A 20,831-nucleotide genomic window follows, 5' to 3' on the forward strand; every position below is an offset into this window, starting at 1 on the left:
CTTCCTGCTGTCCTTCTGTCTTTTCATTTCTCCCTAGCCCCGAAGCTCTCACATTATTATCACTTTATTTTAAAATGTTTGCCTCCTGAATCACATAGATTGGAGATGCCGTAGCATCCCTGGCATGAGAGAGAGAGAGCGAGCAGTTCATTTTGCATTTCCTTTCAAAGCTAGCTGTCCGTGCATGCCTTTGTATAGTATCTATATCCAAGAGATCTATAGATATTTACGTTGATGGCAGGAAACACAGGCTTTCAAAAATGCAGTATCCTGAAACGTAAAAGGAAAATGGCAGGCTGAAAGTCTACTGGAAGTCTAATGGCCAAAGTAGGCAAGTTGGTGTTGCAAGGGAATGTGTGGTGTTGGCAGTGACTAAATAAGCCACATTGCTCCTTCACCTTTTCAGATTGACCCTCCAAGAGACTGCTGTTAACACCTTAAAACAAATCCATAACAATTTCCACTTATCTGCCATTCAACTTGTGTTATCTGAGTATTGGAGTCGACAAGATTTAAAGCAGGGGTTTCAAGGTTTCGAGAAGGGCCCCTGCAGACATCCTTGGAAGTTTTGTCAAGGAGTCAAAAGTGTTGTCAAACTGTTGGGCCAACCGTTGAGAGAACCCCGGGAGTACCAAAACCTTTTAGAGCAGGGCTTTTCAACCTTTTCACCCATTGTACCACTTTTAGGATATGGCAATATCCGAGTACCACCAGTCGCCTAGCAAGGTGTCAAAAACTTGATGACCCCCCCCAAAAGGAAAAAAGTGATAAAGTACAGGTAGTCCTCAACTTACAACAGTTCGCTTAGTGACTGTTCGAAGTTACAATGGCACTGAAAAAAGTGCCCCCCAAGACATAGCCGAGCAAGACACTTGCCTGCCCACCCAGTGGCGCTCTTCCTCCTGTCCAAGGTTTTCATTGTTGTGAGCATTTCTGTTGAGGATTGGCAGCAGGGGTGGGAGGTGTTTGGTTTTTATTCCCCCTGTCTGCTGGGTGGTTGCAGCAGGTTTTGGTCACTTCACATGACCCTGGGATACTGTGACCATCATAAATATGAATCAGTTGCCAAGCATCTGAATGTAAATCACAAGACCCTGGAGATGCTGCAACAGTCCAGCTGATCGGTGCTTCTTCTGGGCCCAGCTGGAGCCTGGCACTGATCCTGGCGCTTCCACTGAGCCCTGACAGCCCTGCAGCTCCAGCTATCTCTCGCTCAGGCTTGTGCAGTGCTGCCACCAGTTCAGCTCATTCCCCTCCCCCACTACCACTTTTCTAGGATGGTCGCGTACCACCTGCCAAGTGCCAATGTACCACAGGTGGTACCCATACCACTGGTTGAAAAGCCCTGTTTTAGAGCATCATCAATGGCACACTAGGCCTTCCTTGAGGGAGGTGTGAACTGGGTGGCCAATAATTGCCCAAGACAATCAACTGTTCCACACCCTTGGTGGGCAGCTTAAAATGTATACTATAAATGGGGTTTGTCTGTTCTGGTGATAAGCTGGAAGATGAGATGAAGGAGTTCAGGAAGGCAGTTGAGGATTCTGAGTAAGGGAATGAGAATAAAATACATTTGATCACCTACACGAATCCCACAGTTTGTGATAGATCCTGTGCATTGTTCACATTGGTTTTACTGAGACTTGTATAGGAGAACTATCCTGTTGATTGTTCTGAATATGGATATTTCCTGGAAGGGCTGCCAGTTGAAAGTTCCACCCGCCTATGAAATATTTTGAAGAAGAACCAAATCGCGCAGGCAGTCCTCAACTTAACAACCATTCATTTAGGGACTATTCAGAGTTAAGCGGCTTATGACCGCTCAGTAGTTACGACCGTTAACAGCATCCCCACGATCACGTGATCAAAATTCGGACGCTTGGCAACTGGATCATATGGATGACATTTGCCGTGTCCCAGGATCATGGGGATCCCCTTTTGTGACCACCTGACCTGCAAAGTTAATGGGGAAGCCAGATTCACTTAACACACTGCGATGGTTCCCTTAACAACCGTGGCAAGAAAGGCCGTAAAATGGGGCAAAACTCGCTTCACAAGTGCCTTGCTTACCGATGGAAATTTTGAGCGCAACCGTCATAGGTCGAGGACTACCCGTATTGCAGCGTTCCTCAACTTTGGTGCCTTTAAGCTGTGTGGATTTTTAATCGTGTGCACTTAGCTTAGAGATGCCAGGGTTGAAAAACGCCACTGAATGCCATTAGCTAGAACAGTGTTTCTCAACCTTGACCATTTTAAAGCATGTGGACTTCAACTCCCAGAATTCCACAGCCAAGGTTGAGAAACACTGAGCTAGAAAGAAAGTTGCTCCCTTTCACTGCTAGCTATTCTCCCGGAAGAAAATTCTGAGACAGCCCAGGGCAACCACATAGGATTATTATTATTTTTAGGTCCGGTTGTAGATTAGAATACGAGCATCACCCCCTGATTTTGCCATTTTCTGTCTGGTTACTAAGGATACTGCAGCAAAACCTATGGCTTAAAACTACTACTTCTGGTTTCACCATTTTATGATTTGCGCATGCCTAGCCGGGGATCCATGGGACGTTAATTGTATTGTGCCGGTTTCTCCCTACCTACCCCTTTCTTTTTGTTTTGTTTCGTTCCCCTCCTCCCGCCCCCACCCCTCCCTTGCCTCCATTCTCTTCCTTTGTATCTCACAGCAGTCTGAACAGTGTAAACAGTAGTGACTCCCGGTCAAGTGGCTCGCATTCTCACTCACCCAGTTCACACTATCGCTACCGCAGCTCCAATCTGCCTCAGCAGGCACCAATGAGGCTCTCCAGTGTCTCCTCGCACGACTCTGGATTCATGTCCCAGGACGCTTTTCAATCCAAGTCACCGTCCCCGATGCCGCCCGAAGCCTCCAACCAGGTATGTCTTGAACTCGTGTGGGATGACCGTGATGCCTTGTCTGGTAATGCTGTGGGAGAAAGGAAGCCTAGCTTTAGAGACCCCAGGAGGTCCTACCACGTGGTTTCCACGTCCTGTAGTCAAAGTTAGTTGGTTATCCGTTTGCTGCATTCTGATCCTTGTTTCCTCGTTGAGAATTGTATCTGCGTTTGGCTTAGAAAGTCTTATCCCCTCCTACAGCTTAGGAGAGGTAGCTGAAATTAGCTTCTAGTTGATAAAGAGAAGCCTAGAAGATGGAAATCTGTTTTCATCCGATCAAAATAGAGAGCCCTTTTAGGTCTTTTAACACAGAGGTCCCCAACCTTCTGGGCACCAGGGACCGGTTCCATGGAGAAAGGTTTTTCCACAGACCAAAAAGTGCGTGGTTTTGTGTGCTGCCTGCATCCCACAGATGGGGCTTTGCTTGTTTGTGCGGACCAGTTGCTAGCATGCCGTGGCCCAGTACCGGTCCACAGACCAGGGGTTGGGGACCCCTGTTTTAACATGCCACATTTTGTAATAATAACCTTGAAGACTGAGGTAGCAAAATTGGATATGCAAGCAACTAGAACAGAAGATTCAGGACAAGTAGCAGCTGCTAAGTCAAGATTTCCTCGTGTGTTCTCTGTCATTCTTGGTGCAAAACACACTCAAGCTTAGATTTCATATTGCACCCAAATTCTTATAAATTGTCTTAATCCAAGATCCTTGATTTCAAGAATTGGCATTATATTAGTATGTTGGTTTTGTTTGAGTCCACCTTAATTGCTATAGGCAGGAACGAACGACCTGTGGCACGTGAATGAACTATTACTACAGTTCTCAGCAGTCCTAGCCATTATAGACAAAGGTACATGGATTTCTAGCTCAGTATGAGTTTATCCATATCTGTGCTACAGGTAAGTCCTCGACTTACAACAGTTTGTTTAGTGACCGTTCGAAGTTACAACAGCCCTGAAAAAAGTGACGTGTGACCGTTTTGCACACTTAGGACTCCTGCGGCATCCCCATGGTCACGTGTTCAAAATTCGGTTGCTTGACAACTGACACATATTTATGACCGTTGCCGTGTCCCAGGGTCACATGTGATCATCTTTGCGACTTTCTAATGAGCAAAATCAATGGGGAAGCCAGATTCACTTAACAGCCGAGTCCGTAACTTAACAGCTGCAGCGGATTCACTAAATAACTGTGGCAAAGAAAGGCCGTAAAGTGAGCCAAAACTCACTTAACAAACTGTCTCACTTAGCAACAGAAATTTTGGGCTCAGTTGTGGTTGTATGTCGAGGACTACCCTGCAGTGGCTTATCCATTTCTGATAAGAGGATATTGAGAAAGAATCGTTTTCAGAAATGTGCAAACTGAAGCCACGAGCATTTTGCAAGAGGTTGACAAAAGCTACGTTCAACACCCAACAACCGTCTCTTTTGGATGTGCGTGTGAGTGACATCATGACGCATATATCAAAAGGCGAGGGTTTTGTGTCATTGTAGAACGACTCTGTTTTCCTCCTTCAGCCCCCTGGAGATAACTGCTTCTTGTGGGCCCACGTTTGCCTTGAATGCTGTGTGTAATCTCTGAAAGTCTTGAAATCTTTTAATTCTTGGTTCTTAAAAACAGCTACTAAAGAGCAATTTTGCTGCAATAGAATAGGGAAATTATTAACAGTGAGTAATTGTAGTAATGGTTTATTGAGTCTTAACTTCACATTAGATGCAAAATTGTATTAAACTAAGACCTATCTGGTTCTGGCAGTTACCTGCCGTATTTTAATTGACATGTCCATAGTCCACACAAGTCCCCTTATAAGTAAACCTGTAGAGATTGTCAGCATAATTTAAGCATGCAAACAAAAGTATATTTTTTCCTCCATCAGTATTGCGTTTGAAGTCCTGCTGGTTAGACAGCGCCAACTAACTTGGTTGACAGATTTCCCCAGAAGCTGTTCATTGTGTGCAATTTGTGTTAATAACCAACTGACAAGCCGTAACTTTTGCAGTTTGTGTATTAAGGGCTGAGTGTGACCAAGAAAAAATAGTCGTGCAATGCCATATGTTGTATTTGAAAGCAAAATATTGTCTCTAACAGAAACACTGTGGTGAAAACCGCCTCCCACCCACCTCCTTTTATGATGCTTTTTATGTATTTTTAATGTCTCGTTCTCTGTTGCTGAGGGACAAAAGAATGCATTCCACAGGTCTCGCAGCTCTTCCAAAGAATGGAAGAAGAGGGATTTTTTCATGTTACATTTCAAAATTATCCCACATTATTGGGCACTTTAGAGGTGTTGCTTAGACTGTTAAGAAAAAGGTTGATTGACTCAAAGAGAAATAAGTATTTCTGTCAGTTAGTCTATTTGTATGAAATCCAAACCATTGTATGAGGTAAGAATTTGCTTCCTGTGTCCTTCCATAGTTGAAGCCATAGTCTGTATATGTGAATAGTACTATCTTTTCCTTCCTTCCTTCCTTCCTTCCTTCCTTCCTTCCTTCCTTCCTTCCTTCCTTCCTTCCTTCCTTCCTTCCTTCCTTCCTTCCTCTCCCCATCTCCTCCCTCCCTTCTAAAAATAGAAATAAATACAAGTAGGATCCCGTGATTTGCCCTCCCCGTAATAAACAAGTCCATGAACTGAGCTCTAGCTACTTGCCAAGACTTTAGCTACACACTTTTCGTCTACTAGTATTCTCAGGTTCATCTTCCTATGTTTCAAAATGGGAAGCAGTGTCTAATGTGCCTCCCCAGAAGGTTAAGTTTGACTTAACCCTACGTTCTGACGTAGTGCTTGAAAGAAAAGCCATTAGGAAGTCCAAATATTGAAGGTTAGATTGCAAAGTTTCAAAAACCAAGACAATTGGCAACCTCCTTGTATATACATAGTTACTAAACAAACAATATAGAGGTTGCGTGCGGTCATCAGGAATTGAACTGAAAACTTGAAGAAAATTTCATGTAGAGATGGCTTGATCGGGGGTTGGGTGCATCGTTCAAAGAGTAATTTGTAGAGTAATCTGGTGTACTCCTGAGCAGACTTTAAGACGTGCTCTGAGTGAATAGTAAGACATTTCAGAAATGGAAACGTTGATTGGTGGCTTCATCTTGTGCAGGGGTAGGCAATCTTGGCTCTTTTATGACTCGTGGACTTCAACTCCCAGAATTCCTGAGCCAGCACAGCTGGCTCAGGAATTCTGGGAGTTGAAGTCCACGAGTCATAAAAGAGCCAAGGTTGCCTACCCCTGGTCTTGTGCTACCAGAGTACTTCATCCCTCAGTCTCTTTCAAAAATAGTCATTATCAAGTAAATTGATGTAGTGTTAGTCTTGACTTGTCCTTGACAGATCCTTACGGTTGTGCCCAGCATAGATCTTGAAAGCTAAAGGCGACCTTCAGCCGGGTCAGAGCTGTGTTTGCCTGCCTGACTATCCTGAATGGTACCCTTGGAATAAATGATTCCCACCTTACATTTGAAGCAGCCTACAAACTCTGCAATCATGTCATCTTTTGCTGAAGGGTTGCTCGCACTTTCTGTGGGGCGTACCTGGCTTGTGCCTGTTCCTTGCTTTTCATCCCTAGTGAGAGGGACCCTGCTGTGGTCTAGAAAAAGGTGTGCTGTTGAAGAAAGAACAGGGAGTCTCACCTGTAGAAGATTGACCAGTGGAAGGCAGTGAGCATCCTTCTTGGTCCTTGAGCAGGAAGGCAGTGTTGAGATACTCCCCTCTTGCACGTTTTGTTTTGTGATTTCGTGAAATGATATGGCACCTTCCCCGACGTGTTGCCTTCCAGTTGTATCAAGATGGCAAGTCCCAGATCTGCAGCCAGGACATCCAACTCGTTCTCCAGACCTTTGGGAGGCCATTAAGTTGATCCGCTATGCTGCGAAGAATCTACCATGTAGAACCCATTGCTTTGGTCCCTCCGCACTCTTCAAAAACTTATAATCGTGTTTAATGCTTAGATTTTTTTTCCCCTAACACTCTGCTTTTCTTCTCCTCTGTATGTTTTTGTCCTTTGCTCTTTTTTTTGTTTTGTTTTTAATTTGTTTCATTGGCTTGTCTTTCTTCCCTTTTCTTCCTTTTCTCTGTTTGTGGTGCCGTTTCGGCTTTTTTTTTTTTTTTTTTTTTTTTTTTTTTTTTTTTTTTTTTTTTTTTTTTTTTTTTTTTTTTTTTTTTTTTTTTGGAACCCCAGCAGAATTCGTCCAGCTCAGCCTCTTCTGAAGCCTCTGAAACCTGCCAGTCAGTGAGTGAGTGCAGCTCCCCCACCTCTGTCAGTTCAGGCTCCACCATGGCGGCTTGGGCCTCCACAGAAAAGGTGAAAAAGACTTAATCTTGAAGACTCGTGATTTGGTTTTTCCAGGCTCTGTAATATTCAGGAGAAAAATATATACACAACTGCAAACAATGAGAAGCTGTAGATGAGAATGGAAAACGTCCAGGTTCTCTTGAAGGGTTGAAGTGAACAGACTCATGAATGAAACCGTGGTAAAAGCTGACCTTGATGTTGGCTTTTAAGCTTTGTCAAAGAAGTTGCCCCCAATTCAGATGTAGTTAAAGGAGCTCTCTATGTCCCCAGTATAGGTAGTATTTGACTTACAACAGTTCATTTAGTGACCATTTGAAGTTACAACGGCACTGAAAAAAGTGACTTATGACCTTTTTGCACACTTAAAATCCCCATGGTCACGTGATTTACATTTGCATTTTGACAGCTGACTCACATGACGGTTGCAGAGTCCCAGAGTCATGTGACTTTCTGACAAGCAAAGTCAATGGAGAAAGCAGCCATGTTAACAAATGGGGCAAGATAAGTCATAAACTGGGGCAAAACTCACTCAACAAATTTCTCACTTAACAACATAAAGTTTTGGGCTCAGTTGTAAGTCAAGGACTACCTGTAGGGGCAACCATGTCCTGAAGTGAACACAATTAAGGCTTGGGAGACAGAAATTAACATTTTCCAAGGCACTTGAAAAGACTTCTATAGCATGTAGGGATGTTGTTATGAGTAGCTTTCTGTCCACAAATCTACCTTTGAGAAATAAAACAGTAAGAAATGTCCTTTTTTTTCTAAAGAGGGAGACCCAAATCTGGAGAAAATAGACTTTTACCATCTCAGAATGTAAATTGCAATTGTCCATTTTTCCAAATTCACCTGGAAAAGCCAGATCCTTTTGGCAGGTGTACATACATCTGCCCAGCATCCTAGAGGTCAAAGTGAGGGAGGGGAGTGGTGGGATCCATACTCATGAGCAATTTCCTCTTCCATTCCTCCTGTCGTTTTGTTTTGTTTTGTCTTGTCTTGTCCGCAAACGAGTCATTTTCTGAAGCTGAGCTACTGCAAGAAACGAAATACGTGGATATCCTGAGCTATCAGGCCCAGGAAGAATAGCCTTATATTTTACAGTAGTATGTCAAATGTGGATTTATATTAGGATATGTTGCTCCTGATAGTACCTGGATCACAGATGGATAGATAATTTCTTTGCATACAGTAGTCTCTGAACCTCTGGCATTCTCAATTGCTTAAAAACCAGTACCAGGGAATCAAAGAGATAATACAGGTAATCCTCATTTAGTGACCTTCGCCGTCACAAAAGTGATGAAAAAGTCACTTTGCAAATAATCCTCACATTGACAACTCTCCTAGGACTGTAAAATAAAGAAGAGTTGATTGCAGAATTGTGATGTTTCGCTTAACGGCCAAGTTGACAGAACAATTAATCAGTGGAACAACCTGCCTCCAGACGTTGTAGGTGCTCCGACACTGGAAGTTTTAAAGAAGAGATTGGACAACCATTTGTCTGGAATGGTTTAGAGCAGGGGTAGGCAACCTTGGCTCTTTTATGACTCGTGGACTTCAACTCCCAGAATTCCTGAGCCAGCATGGCTCAGCTTGGAAACCTCTCCCTTTCCCCTCAGCATGGCTGGCTCAGGAATTCTGGGAGTTGAAGTCCACGAGTCATAAAAGAGCCAAGGTTGCCTACCCCTGGTATAGGGTTTTCTGCCTGAGCAGGGTGTTGGACTAGATGACCTCCAAGGTCCCTTCCAACTCTGTTGAGAACTTGACCAGAGAGGATCTTTATTCTTTTTGTTGAATGAAGCTCCTGAGGGGGTTCTCATTTACCAAAAGAGCACAGCCTTTTACTGCCATGTGTCTCCTCACACCGACTTACGAAGTGCTCCCGCCTCTGGGGCAGAGCTGTGGTCCCAACGATTCAGCTCCCGAAAAATGACCTCGTTTGTTCTTGTTCTGGTTTTCTCTTCCAGAACATGGTTTGCCTAGTTGAGTGTCATTAACAAAGCATGAGCAAGCACCGGGTACGGGTGTTGACTAGCCAAAGGGACTAGAACCATTGAGAGCATTCCCCTTCCTTTCTCCCAGATCAACGCATGCCTGTTTTCACTTTGTACTCCCCCATATTTGGACCTATTTATATTAATTTCTCTCCTTTTTTTCCCCTTTTCTTTTTTTTATTGTTCTTTTTTGTTTGTTTCCAGTTGTCTAATGGGTATTATCACTGTAGTTTACCCAGAGGCTCATCTTTAGCCCCCGTTGGTGTGGGTTCTTTCCCTCATATTCCGTCTGTCTCTCACGCATGGACCCGGGCCACCTCCTCCACCCTCCTTCCAGACTACGTTCATTATTACACCATTGGGCCAGGCATGTTACCATCATCTCAGATTCCTAGTTGGAAGGTTTGTGTTTCTTTTCGTTCCTGTTAGAGTCTCTCCTTGTCATCCCTCACCCCATCCCTTGCAAGAAATTGCTTCTCAATTCTTACTTAATTCTGGGTGGACCTTTGATGCCTTCAGCTCTCCTCTCCTGTTCTGAGTTCTTGATCTGGTGGTGGAATTCTTCTCCTTCATCCTGCTTTTCCAGTAATTGAATCATTTTATTTTTTTTTAAATGCTATTGTTTTGGATCGGTGGTCTCCAAACTTGGCAACTTTAAGACTTGTGGATTTCAACTCCCCAAATTCACCAGCCAGCATGGGTCTGGGGGATTCTGGGAGTTGAAGTCCACAAATCTTAAAATGGCCAAGTTTGAAGACCCCTGGTTTGGATGAACAAGCTCCCAGCTTTGTAATCTCTGCAACTCTTTTGACTTTTCAGATTGTTTATGAAGTAGCAGTTGGTATTTGCAGATGGGATTTACATATAATCAATTATGCATTTATTTTGTATCTTGCCTTTACTATTTTAACAAATAACTCACGTTTTCCCCACAACAACAATCCTGTGAGGTGGGTTGGGGCTGAGAAAGAGTGACTGGCCCAACATCATCCAACTGGTTTTTCATGTCTAAAGCGGGACTAGAACTCACAGTCTCCCACTTTCTAGCCTGATGCCTTAACTGCCCATGTGGGTTACCGATACTATAAAGCACAATCTATGTTCTTTTCTTTCAGCAGTGATCCCATTAGTAAATCCTTTTAAAGTCCTCCTAAAAACCTGTTCATGATTTCATTCCTGGAGACTTTTGTTAGGTTACTTCTGTGGGTGCAGAGTTTTTATTGCCAAATCTCATTCTTCATGGGATCACGTTCAGAACATCTTGCTGGTATCAAATGTCATGAGAAACTGGCCATTGTAAATTACTTTTGCAATAGAGTTGGTATCTAAAGATACTTTTAAGTTTTGAGAAAGCATGAGGAAAAACATAATTTGGGAGAGTAGGAAATAAAGAGGGAACTGCTCTGGAAACTCTGGAGGAACATTTGCTAGGAATATTGGGACTCTAGCTTCCAGGTTGGCCAAGTTGCTTAGGAATTGTGGGAAACGTAGCCCCAACTAAAAGACTGCAAACTGTTTTGAGGTCAAAACCTTCTGATCCTGGAGTGGACTCATCTAACTCCAGAATTGATTGGAGTAACTTCATTTGAAGTCACACCACTTGATAAGGTCAAAACTCTGGGCTGAGACACTATGACCTAATATTTCACGCACACACCTGGAGAAAACTAAGTTTGGAAAGAGTGCTCCATAAAGAACATACATTTTTGAGTATAATATCCTTCTCCACCTGGGCCAGGAATCTGGATCTGGTTGTGATCCCAAAGCAGTTGCATGTTGTGATAGTTACGGGATGTTTTCCTTTCTCTGAAATAAGAAGAAACGGAGAACTAGAAAACAATGGTTGCAGAAACTGAGTATGTCTAGTTTAATGAAAAGAAGGACTAGGGGTGACATGATAGCAGTGTTCCAATATTTGAGGGGTTCCCACAAAGAAGAGGGGGCCAACCTGTGCTCCAGGCCACCTGGAGGCAGGACAAGAAGCAATGGTTGGAAACTAAGGAGAGAAGCAACCTAAAACTAAGGAGAAATTTCCCGACAGAACAATTAACCAGTGGAATGACTTGCCTCCAGAAGTTGTGGGTACTCCAGCATTGGAGGGGTATTTAAGAAGAGATTGGACAAACTTTTGTCTGAAATGGTAGAGGATCTCCTGCTTAAGCAGGGGGTTGGACTAGAAGACCTCCAAGATCCCTTCCAACTCTGTTACTCTATTATTCTGTTTATTTTAAAGGGGGAAAACAGTTTTTTTTACATCAAGGCACTCCTCAAAAAAACAACAACACAAGTTTTAAATGTGGACATTTGCGTCTAGATTCAAATTTATCCTGGAAGTGGCCATCAGATATTGAAAAATTGGGGGTGAAACTCATTGCACTTTTGAATTTAAAACCCTTCCACCTAAATAGTGTAAATATTCATTGGCAAAACACTTTTTTAAAGCTTCCTATACACCACTTATGCATACATGGTTTAATTTGTCTTGGATGATTGCAGGTTTTAAGATAGTTATAGGTTTGATTCATGGACTCTGACCTTTGCTAATTGATGGCCAGACTAGAGTAGACATTAAGTCCAAGAATGAGTAATTGTCTGTCAGCATTTTCCTCCCTTGCTTTCTCCTTAGCATATTAACCAGATACTTGTCAATGACAAACTTGTATTAATAGGTCAGAGATATCTATTTAGCAGAGATCCCCAACACATTCCACGTTTCAGTGGTCCAAAATATTACGTTTGTAACACTGCCCGATAAGGCAGTATTCTAATAGAAGAGAATATACGTAACTCAAGGTTGAAGTGAGGGGTCCTTGGTGCTCTCTGAGCTTGGTTGTTTTCTTGCAGACATTTCATTACCCAACTAAGTAACGTCATCGGTGCTAGAAGGGAGTGGGGTTAGGGTTAGGGTAAAATTTATCTTATATTAAATAGCAATTCTTATTTTAAACATGCTGGGAAACCAGACCTGAAGGAGAAGGGAATAGAGAAAACTAAGGGATCTACTGGTCGCGAGATTAGTTTTTATTTACAGGTTGTTGAAGACTACCTCACATTCAGTCAGCCTTGCATGGCCAGTGGTGATGGAGGATGATGTTGTTGGGATCATCATAACCGGCCCATTTCCTTCCTACTGCTGTTTCTATACTGTGGGTAGTCCTCGACTTACAACAATTCATTTAGTGACCATTCAAAGTTACGACACCGAAAAAAGTGACTTACGACCATTTTTCACGGGTCCTGATTGTTAACGACTGTTGCACGGGTCCCGGTAATCCATGTGATCAAAATTCAGATGCTTGGCAAGTGGTTCATATTAATGACGGTTGCCGTGTCCCTGGGGTCATGTGATCCCCTTTTGTGGACCTTCTGAAATTAGTGGGAAAACCATATTCATTTAATAATTGTAACTTAGCTGCAGTGATTCACAACAACTGTGGCAAGAAAAGTTGTAAAATGGGGCAAAACTTTACTTAACAACTGTTTCACTTAGCAACAGGAATGTTGAGCTCAACTGTGGTGTAAGCTGAGGACTACCTGTACAGTTGAAATACTAAGCATAACCCTTGAGAAATTTGCAAATATATTCCTCATCTCGCCCGCATTTAAACTGGCCATTAAGACTCAGGAAAAGGGAAGGGGCTCCATTATCTGGTTTATATTGGGTGTTTTTGTAAGAAGGTTGTGGGTCTGCAGCTTGAGTATTACACAGGGATGGAGAGAACCTGTATAAGCTTTGACTAATAGAGCTTTTTTCATAGGATTGGGCTAAGCCTGGTCCTTATGACCAGCCCATGGTGAACACTTTGCAACGTCGCAAGGAAAAACGAGAAGCAGACTCTCCAGTGGGGGCTCAGAGTGGTCCGCCTCTGCCCACAGAAGACCCTCAGAGGGCCCGAAGCATGACTGTATCAGCTGCCCCAAAGGTGAAACTCTGCTTAACTCATGAGCTGATGTGTTGCTATGAAAAAGGTTCAAGGTACATCCTTGCTACTAAACCTCCCATGGTCTTTGGTTTTAGCTTGATGTGATATGCAAGCAAATCCTGGTTAATCTAAACAGCTTAGCACAATATGTGGGACATCTAGGTTCACAACCCCACTAATGGGTGATGTGGCTTGTTTGGTTTTTGGCTTACATTCTTTTGAAATCCAACAGTTTGATAAGCTCAGAGTTGGTCGATTGTCTGATTACGCAGATACAGACAATACTTGATGTTTTGTTAAGTGAGAAAATTGAAGTTTAGTTCACACATTATGCTAAGCTTGTTTAACTTGCTTTAGGGCAGGGATGTCCATACTGATTGGGGAATTCTGGGAATTACAGTCCACAAGTCTTAAAGTTGCCAAGGTTGGACATCCCTGTTTTAGGGAATAAAACATAATTGTTCAGATTATACAACGTGCTAGCCTGAATTTTATAAAACCTTTTCGCTTTAGGCCTCCGCTGCCGTGTGCAAAAAAAAAAAAAAAGGTTCAATCAATCAATCAATTTCAACTTCTCACGGGAAAAAAAAAGATTTCACAAAGTTGGAATTTATTGATTGAACTTTTTAGTCCCACCCAGTTTGCTGATACCACCGCAGCCACGCCCACCCAACGGACCACACCCACCCAATGGGCCACGCCCACCCGGCACCTGACAATACATAAGTGGGTTTTGGGTTGCAGTTTGGGCACTCGCTCTCTAAAAGGTTCGCCATCACTGTTCTAATCTAACAAGAGACCTTCATTGTGTTGATAGCAAGGAGAGGAGATGGAAGCCTGTGAAGAGCTGGCCCTCGCTCTTACTCGGGGGCTGCAGCTGGACATTCAGAGAAGCAGCAGGGATTCCTTGCAGTGTTCCAGCGGCTACAGTACTCAGACCACCACACCTTGCTGTTCCGAGGATACGATTCCCTCACAAGGTAAGAAATAAGAGCCGTCTGTCTCAAGTTTTGCAGTGCTTCTTGATTTTTGCTGGAGCAAGTCCCTCACCTTTCACGCAGCCGATAGATTGCTACACACTTCCTCAGTTACGTAAAGTGGCTCCTGGAAAGGGTATATTGTCAGCCGCCCTGAGTCCGCGAGGAGAAGGGCGGGATATAAATCGAAATATAAATAAATAAATAAATAAATAAATAAATATAGAAAGGGGAAAGTGAAGGGTTGGCCATTCACAAAAAATACTGAAGGGTCAAGAACCACTTGTGTCAGTCCGTTGAGGAAGACCAGAACTACAGGTAGTCCTCGACTTACAACAGTTTGCTTAGTGACTGTTCGAAGTTACAAGGGCACTGAAAAAAAAGCGACTTATGACCATTTTTTAAACCCTGATGACCGTTGCAGCCACCCCATGGTCACGTGATTTACACTCGGATGCTTGACAACTGATTGGCACGTATGACTGTTGCAGTGTCCCGGAGTCATGTGATCCCCTTTTGCAGCCTTCTGACGAGCAAAGTCAACGGAAAAACCAGATTCACTTAACAACCAGGTTACTAACTTAACAACTGCAGTGATTCACTTAACAAATGTGGCAAGAAAAGTCATAAGATGGGCTAAAACCCACTTAACAGATTTTCTCATGTAACAACGTACGTTTTGGGCTCAATTGTGGTCATACATTTTTGGACTACCTATATATTTAATGGAGATAGATTATCTTGCCAGTCTGCATTTCAGCAAAAGAGTTGTTAAGCAAAGCATGCGCAAGAGTGCTTTCTTCAACGACTGCAATCCCGGCACTCCTGGTTGGGGTCATTAAGCAGTCTCATGGATCGTTAAGCAGAGTGCCCGGTAAGGCATACAGGGTGTCTCAAGGGTGGGGGAGGCGCCACTGAAAATCCTCCCTGCTGATTCCAACCAGGATGCTCAGCCCGATCAGACAGTCCTGTGCAGCCTCCACTGCGTCTCCCCCACCCATTTGAGGCAGCCTACACTCCCTATTGTGCTGCCTCTCTGCTCTCTGCTTGGATTTTGGCTCCCTCTCATATAATAATAATAATAAAGTTGGAAGGGACTTGGAGGTCATCTAGTCCAACCCACCGCTCAGGCAGGAAACCCCATACCATTTCAGACAAATGGCTGTCCAGTCTCTTCTTAAAAACTTCCAGTGTTGGAGCATTCACCACTTCTGGAGGCAGGTTGTTCCACTGGTTAATTGTTTTAACTGTCAGGAAGTTTCTCCTTAGTTCTAGGTTGCTTCTCTCTTTGGTTAGTTTCCATCCGTTGCTTCTTGTCCTGCATTCAGGTGCTTTGGAGAATAGCTTGACTCCCTCTTCTTTGTGGCAGCCCCTGAGATATTGGAACACTGCTATCATGTCCCCCCTCGTCCTTCTCTTCATTAAACTAGAGATACCCAATTCCAGCAGCTTTCCTTATATGCTTTACCTGCCTACTGAAGGAAGGGAACTCCTGGGCATGAAAGGGTAAATTTGGTAGGGTGCAGATATGCAGCTGAAATCCTGAAGATTGGGCTGCCTGCCTTGTTATGATGTCTCTTTTCTGCATCCCACTGAAAGACTTCAGGTTCCCTCATCAGGAAATTCAGCCAGCCCCCAGAGAGGGAGCCCTCTCGGCAGGCAGCAACAGCTTGCAACCTTCCCTGCCAGCTTCCCTATTGACTTTGAGAAATATTGCAAATAGAAATCATATGATCGCAGGGAGCTTGGCAATTGGCTATAAGGGAATCATATGATCGCAGGGAGCTTGGCAATTGGTCGTAAGTACAATCGTGGCCATGAGGTGGGAACTGCAACGTCTTACAAGGACTGGAAATGCTTTTTTTTGTAAAAGCATTTGCAATTCCTTTCTAAGACTCTCATAATTCTGGACAGTCATTAAATAGTCACAGGTTGAGGCATTTCATTCTAGTTGGTGAATACGTAAAAACTAGAAAATTTTGCATTGAAATACATAACGCTAATTCAGAGGATTTTAAAGATTAATATACAATTGAGACCGGAGGTTTTTTAATTTGGTTTGATCGACAAACAGTGGGAAAAAGTCATGGAACTTTTTTTTTTTTTTTTTAAATGATCACTGTAGTGAGATTATTATATATACAAACAATGGAAAGATTCAGCATTATCACACAATGGAAGAAAGGATGATCGAACTTGCTGAAATAGCCAAAGTGACTTCTTTGATTACAGAAAATACAATATCTACATTTATTGCAGCCTGGAAACCCATAAAATTCCTTTGTGTATTTTTTGCGTAAAACAGGAAAAAAAAACTTAATGGTTTTGTTGATTAGGCAGAATAGATTATAGAAAGAAGAGAATCAACTTGTAACTTTAGAGTAAGAGGTAAATTTATAATTATAACTACCGTAAAAAAAAATCAGAAGCTACTTCATATCTTCTTTAGTATTTGTTTTACTTACTTCAGAGGTCCCCAAACTTTTGGGCACCAGGGACCGGTTACATGGAGAGAGGTTTTTCCGCGGACCGGAGGGTGCGTGGTTTTATGTGCTGCCTGCATCTCACGGATGGGTCTTTGCTTGTTTGTGAGGACCGGTTGCTGGCGTGCCGCAGCCCGGTACTGATCCACGGACCGGGGATTGGGGACCCCTGACTTACTTCCTTTCTTGCACTTTTATTTTTCTCTTTGATTTCTTTTCCTTCTTACTTTATATTAGTTATTATCTTCCTTTTTAAAACTTTTAATAAACATCATATCCAAGGGAAAAAAAGGAAAAGTGTAGATTGAATACGTTCACTGGATATTGCCAAGTTCCTTTTGAAGATTTACTGTTCTGACTCTCCTTTTTTGCCTTCCTAGTTTCAGATTACGACTACTTTTCTGTGAGCGGAGACCAAGACACTGAGCAGCAAGAATTCGACAAGTCTTCAACTATTCCAAGGAACAGCGACATTAGCCAGTCCTACCGTCGCATGTTCCATGCCAAGCGTCCCGCTTCCACTGCGGGCCTCCCGACCACCCTTGGCCCTGTGATCGTTACACCGGGCGTGGCCACCATCCGACGGACCCCTTCCACCAAACCAGCGGTAAGGCGTGGGACCATTGGTGCGGGACCAATTCCCATTAAGACCCCCGTGATTCCCGTTAAGACTCCATCTGTGCCAGACGTGCCGGCAGGGCTTCCCGGTTTCCCGAGTGGGGCAGAAGAAAGCTCTGAGCAAAGTCCCGAGGCTGGAGGGGGCAGCACCCCCACCGTATGTACCTCCTTGTGGAGTGGGCAAGCACCTGCCAGCTTTCCTGCCACCATTCAGAAGCCGAGCAGCACAGAGGATCAGAGACCGGCAGCTGCTGAAAACAAGGGAGAGGAGAATGCGAGAGAAGACGCCAGCATCACCGCTCCCCCGTGCCAGCCCGTGCCCCATTCGGGTGGGCAGAACCCAGCGGAGGCCCCACAGGGCGAAGACATGCTGAATGCTATCCGCAGGGGCGTTAAGCTGAGGAAGACCACCACGAACGATCGCTCAGCACCCCGTATTTCCTAGACGCTGAATCACTGCCCAAGTTGAGTGAAAAGAGAGGGACCTACTGATGACATCAACTTTTGTGTCTCGGTCCACTATTGTACAATCAAGATTTTTTTCTAGGAGAGACAGCTGGCGACGGTCTCTAAAATAGGAAGGGGAGGTTAGAATTGGCCAGGCGAAATGCTTAAAGGAACATCTTCCCGACTTATTATTTGTTTTCTTCTTCTTTGTAAAGCTGGCCGATTATATTTTCCCCTGCACATTCTCAAGGTCTCTTTTTTTCCTCCCCAAAGGTGCCAAAATCCCACTTACCCTTTTAATAACGCTTTGTATTCATTCACAAAAGGATGGCTATAAGAAACGTCAAGTAGTTAAATTTTAGCGAGGGCAGGGGGGGGGGTCCCCCGTGGCGATGCAGTTCTCCCTCTTGGACAGTTTTGTGGAGCACCTTGTCTATCATAGTCGGAGTCTCAAGAATTGTGTTCGTTTTCTTGTACAAAGTTCCTAGCAAGAACACAACTCCTCACTGAAATACAGTGAACTGTTCCCCTGCCGCAAAAGCAGGAAACGAAAGCCGATTAAAGCAATATATAATGGAAGAGAGAAAGAGAGAGAACGGCTTGTAATTTGGTTAATTTTTAGGGATTAGGACGGGAGGGGCTTAAATTTGTTGCACAAAATGTAGCCTAGCAGGTAGTTTCATTGTAAATGCGTCCAAATAAGCCATAAGGAATTCCAGTGTTCATTTAAGTAAGGTGTTTTGAAGATTTTTGGGTACTGCCTGCTAGGTATTTTTCCTATGTTGGCCCTATGAAAAGGACCATGTTAAGATTTCTTGCTTCTGTAAACCATGCGGTATGCTTTAATTTCCGGTCATCACGAAACCTCGTTATCAGTTTTGTACCATCTTGGCAACAGGCTTAAACTTTGCATTCCTCTCTTCACTTTGTGTTCCTTAAAAGAAATAAACAGAACACAACAAAAAGACACTGTGAAGGCAGAAGGGTGTCTACGTTGATACAAAAAAAATAAAAAATAAAGAGCAAAAAATTTAAAAGAAAACCAGGGAGCTCTTGATTATAACTTTATACCTTTTACTGGCTGTGCCCAGCAGGCTGGGTAGCCAAATAAGTGGAAAACCTTCCCCAGTACTTTTAACAAAAAACAACTCATAGATGGATGGGCAACTAACTGGGAACTCCAGTAAAACTGCAAATGTTACTTTTAAGGGGGGCTGTTTTTCCGAAAGAGCAGTTTGGGTTGGTTTTTCCTAAACACAAAATTTGGGGATTGGGAAGGGACCGGAACATCTTTAGGTTTTATTTATTACAGTGGGAGGGGCATTCACAACTGGTTTCCTTTTTATTCTTTTTTTCCCCCACAGTAATTGGGGAGGGGGGAGCACTGTTGATAAATTTATAATAAGATTTTTTTTCTTAACATGGACATTGCCGTGGTATTTTCCGTTTCATGGGATCAGTAGAAATGTGCATAACTCAGGCACCCCCCTCCCGGTGTTTTAAGTTTTGTGGTTTTCTGTTTTTTAAAAGCATTCTGCAGTCTAACTGGATACCGTCTGCCTTATTTCTACATGGGCAATGCTAGCAGAATTCTTGACTTCAAGAGGGGTGTGTTTGTGGTTGCAGCGATGCGCCACTCATCGCGGAAGGAGCTGGGTTGTGAGTGTGCACACACAATCTACTCTGCCATGGACACTCGGGAGATTCGTATTGGCTGCCATCTTGCCTACGTAAACTTCTTATGCTTTAAATACATAACTGCATTGGATGTGAGATGTATCGTAATCCTGTTTATAGTCACTGTGTTCTATATACATTTACACAGCTGTGGTTGCTTAACACTTTTTCATTAGGGCGTCGGAAGCGAAAAGTTAAAAAAAAAAAAGGCATGATCCAAAATAATAAGCTTTTTCTTCCTTCAGAAAAAATAAAATAAAAATAAAACAGTGCTGTCAAACTAGCCCACTTGTCCTGAAAACGAGTAGATGCTCTCTGCGAATGATACTCCGAGATTTCATTTTTCTTATCCGCTTGAAAGAGGGAAGAAAAATGGACAAAAAGGGTGCAGGCTGACAAGCTGATTTTTCTAAGCTTTTTTCTCCTTTTTTTAAAAAGGTGTTTCTGTTTAGGGGCTCAGGCATGCCCTTGCATTAACCCCCTGTTGCTTTCCGTGAAGCTCACGCGGGGGATACTTCTTCTTTTGAAAAAGCACGTTTAGAAAACATTTTGGATGAAGCTGTATTTGAAAGTGCAGCCTCCTTCCTTTCAATACCAGAATTAAATCTCAGTTAAAATAATAATAATAGTAATAATAATATTGCCAAAATTCAATGTTAAACCCGTGGCAAACCACTTTGAATAGTTCTGTTGGTTTGTTTTTTGAGGTTTCTTTTCCTTTTATCTTTTTTGTGTTCCTTGCCTATTGTAACAGCAGCGTCACAATGTAAAATGTTTCTAATGGTAAGTTCTTGTGGTTTAGTTGCTAGTTTGTACCGAGAGTTGACCTCTCTTTCCCCATGCAGTGTTTTCGTTCCGAACTGCTAAAAATAAAAATAGCTGTTAACTGTGCTTCCCCTTCTACCTTGTAATGAATGCTTCAAGCCTATATTACAAATAAAGACCTGCTGATAAACCTGCTTCTGGAGTGGTTTGTGTCTTTTGTGTAATCCAAGAAATCGTGCAGGATCTTTTTGGTCCCCTTTAACTATCGGTGTGCCAGGCAATCTTCTCCATGTTATGCCCTCCAAATGTTCTGTAGTTTCTGATCCTATACATTTAGGGCAGGGGTTGGCAACCTTGGCTCCTTTATGACTCGTGGACTTCAACTCCCAGAATTCCTGAGCCAGCACGGCTCAGCATGGAAACCTCTCTCTTTCCCCTCAGCATGGCTGGCTCAGGAATTCTGGGAGTTGAAGTCCACGAGTCATAAAAGAGCCAAGGTTGCCTACCTCTGGCCTAGGCCTAGGCCGCTTTATGACTCGTGGACTTCAACTGCCGCCGCAGCACTGGACCGAGTCGTGCCTTTGCGGCCTCTGACCCGACGTAGATCTCGATTGGCTCCCTGGTTTACCGAGGAGCTGAGAGAGATGAAGCGTCGGAAAAGAAGCCTAGAGAGCAGTTGGAGGGCCAGCCGAACCGAACCCAACCGAACACAGGTTAGGATACATATTAGATCCTACCTAGTGGC

General features: G+C 43.4%; 1 protein-coding gene across 3 annotated transcripts in view; it reads left to right on the plus strand.

Annotated features, from left to right (window-relative positions):
- The window catches only part of MTSS1 (MTSS I-BAR domain containing 1), a gene marked incomplete at its 5' end in the record, with an annotated part of 117,911 nt that extends 97,630 nt beyond the window's left edge, over nt 1-20,281 (plus strand). The window contains 6 exon segments of one of the 3 annotated variants that reach the window (XM_015811715.1): nt 2,682-2,892; nt 7,095-7,214; nt 9,401-9,598; nt 12,955-13,119; nt 13,937-14,099; nt 16,960-20,281. In XM_015811715.1, coding sequence (XP_015667201.1) covers nt 2,682-2,892; nt 7,095-7,214; nt 9,401-9,598; nt 12,955-13,119; nt 13,937-14,099; nt 16,960-17,642 — 1,540 coding nt within the window. 3 annotated transcript variants of the gene reach the window in all.
- Between the last annotated feature and the right edge of the window lie 550 nt (nt 20,282-20,831).

This window comes from Protobothrops mucrosquamatus, unplaced genomic scaffold (genome assembly GCF_001527695.2).
Source record: "Protobothrops mucrosquamatus isolate PMUCROS unplaced genomic scaffold, P.Mucros_1.0 scaffold47, whole genome shotgun sequence".
In the NCBI taxonomy this organism is placed as follows: domain Eukaryota; kingdom Metazoa; phylum Chordata; class Lepidosauria; order Squamata; family Viperidae; genus Protobothrops; species Protobothrops mucrosquamatus.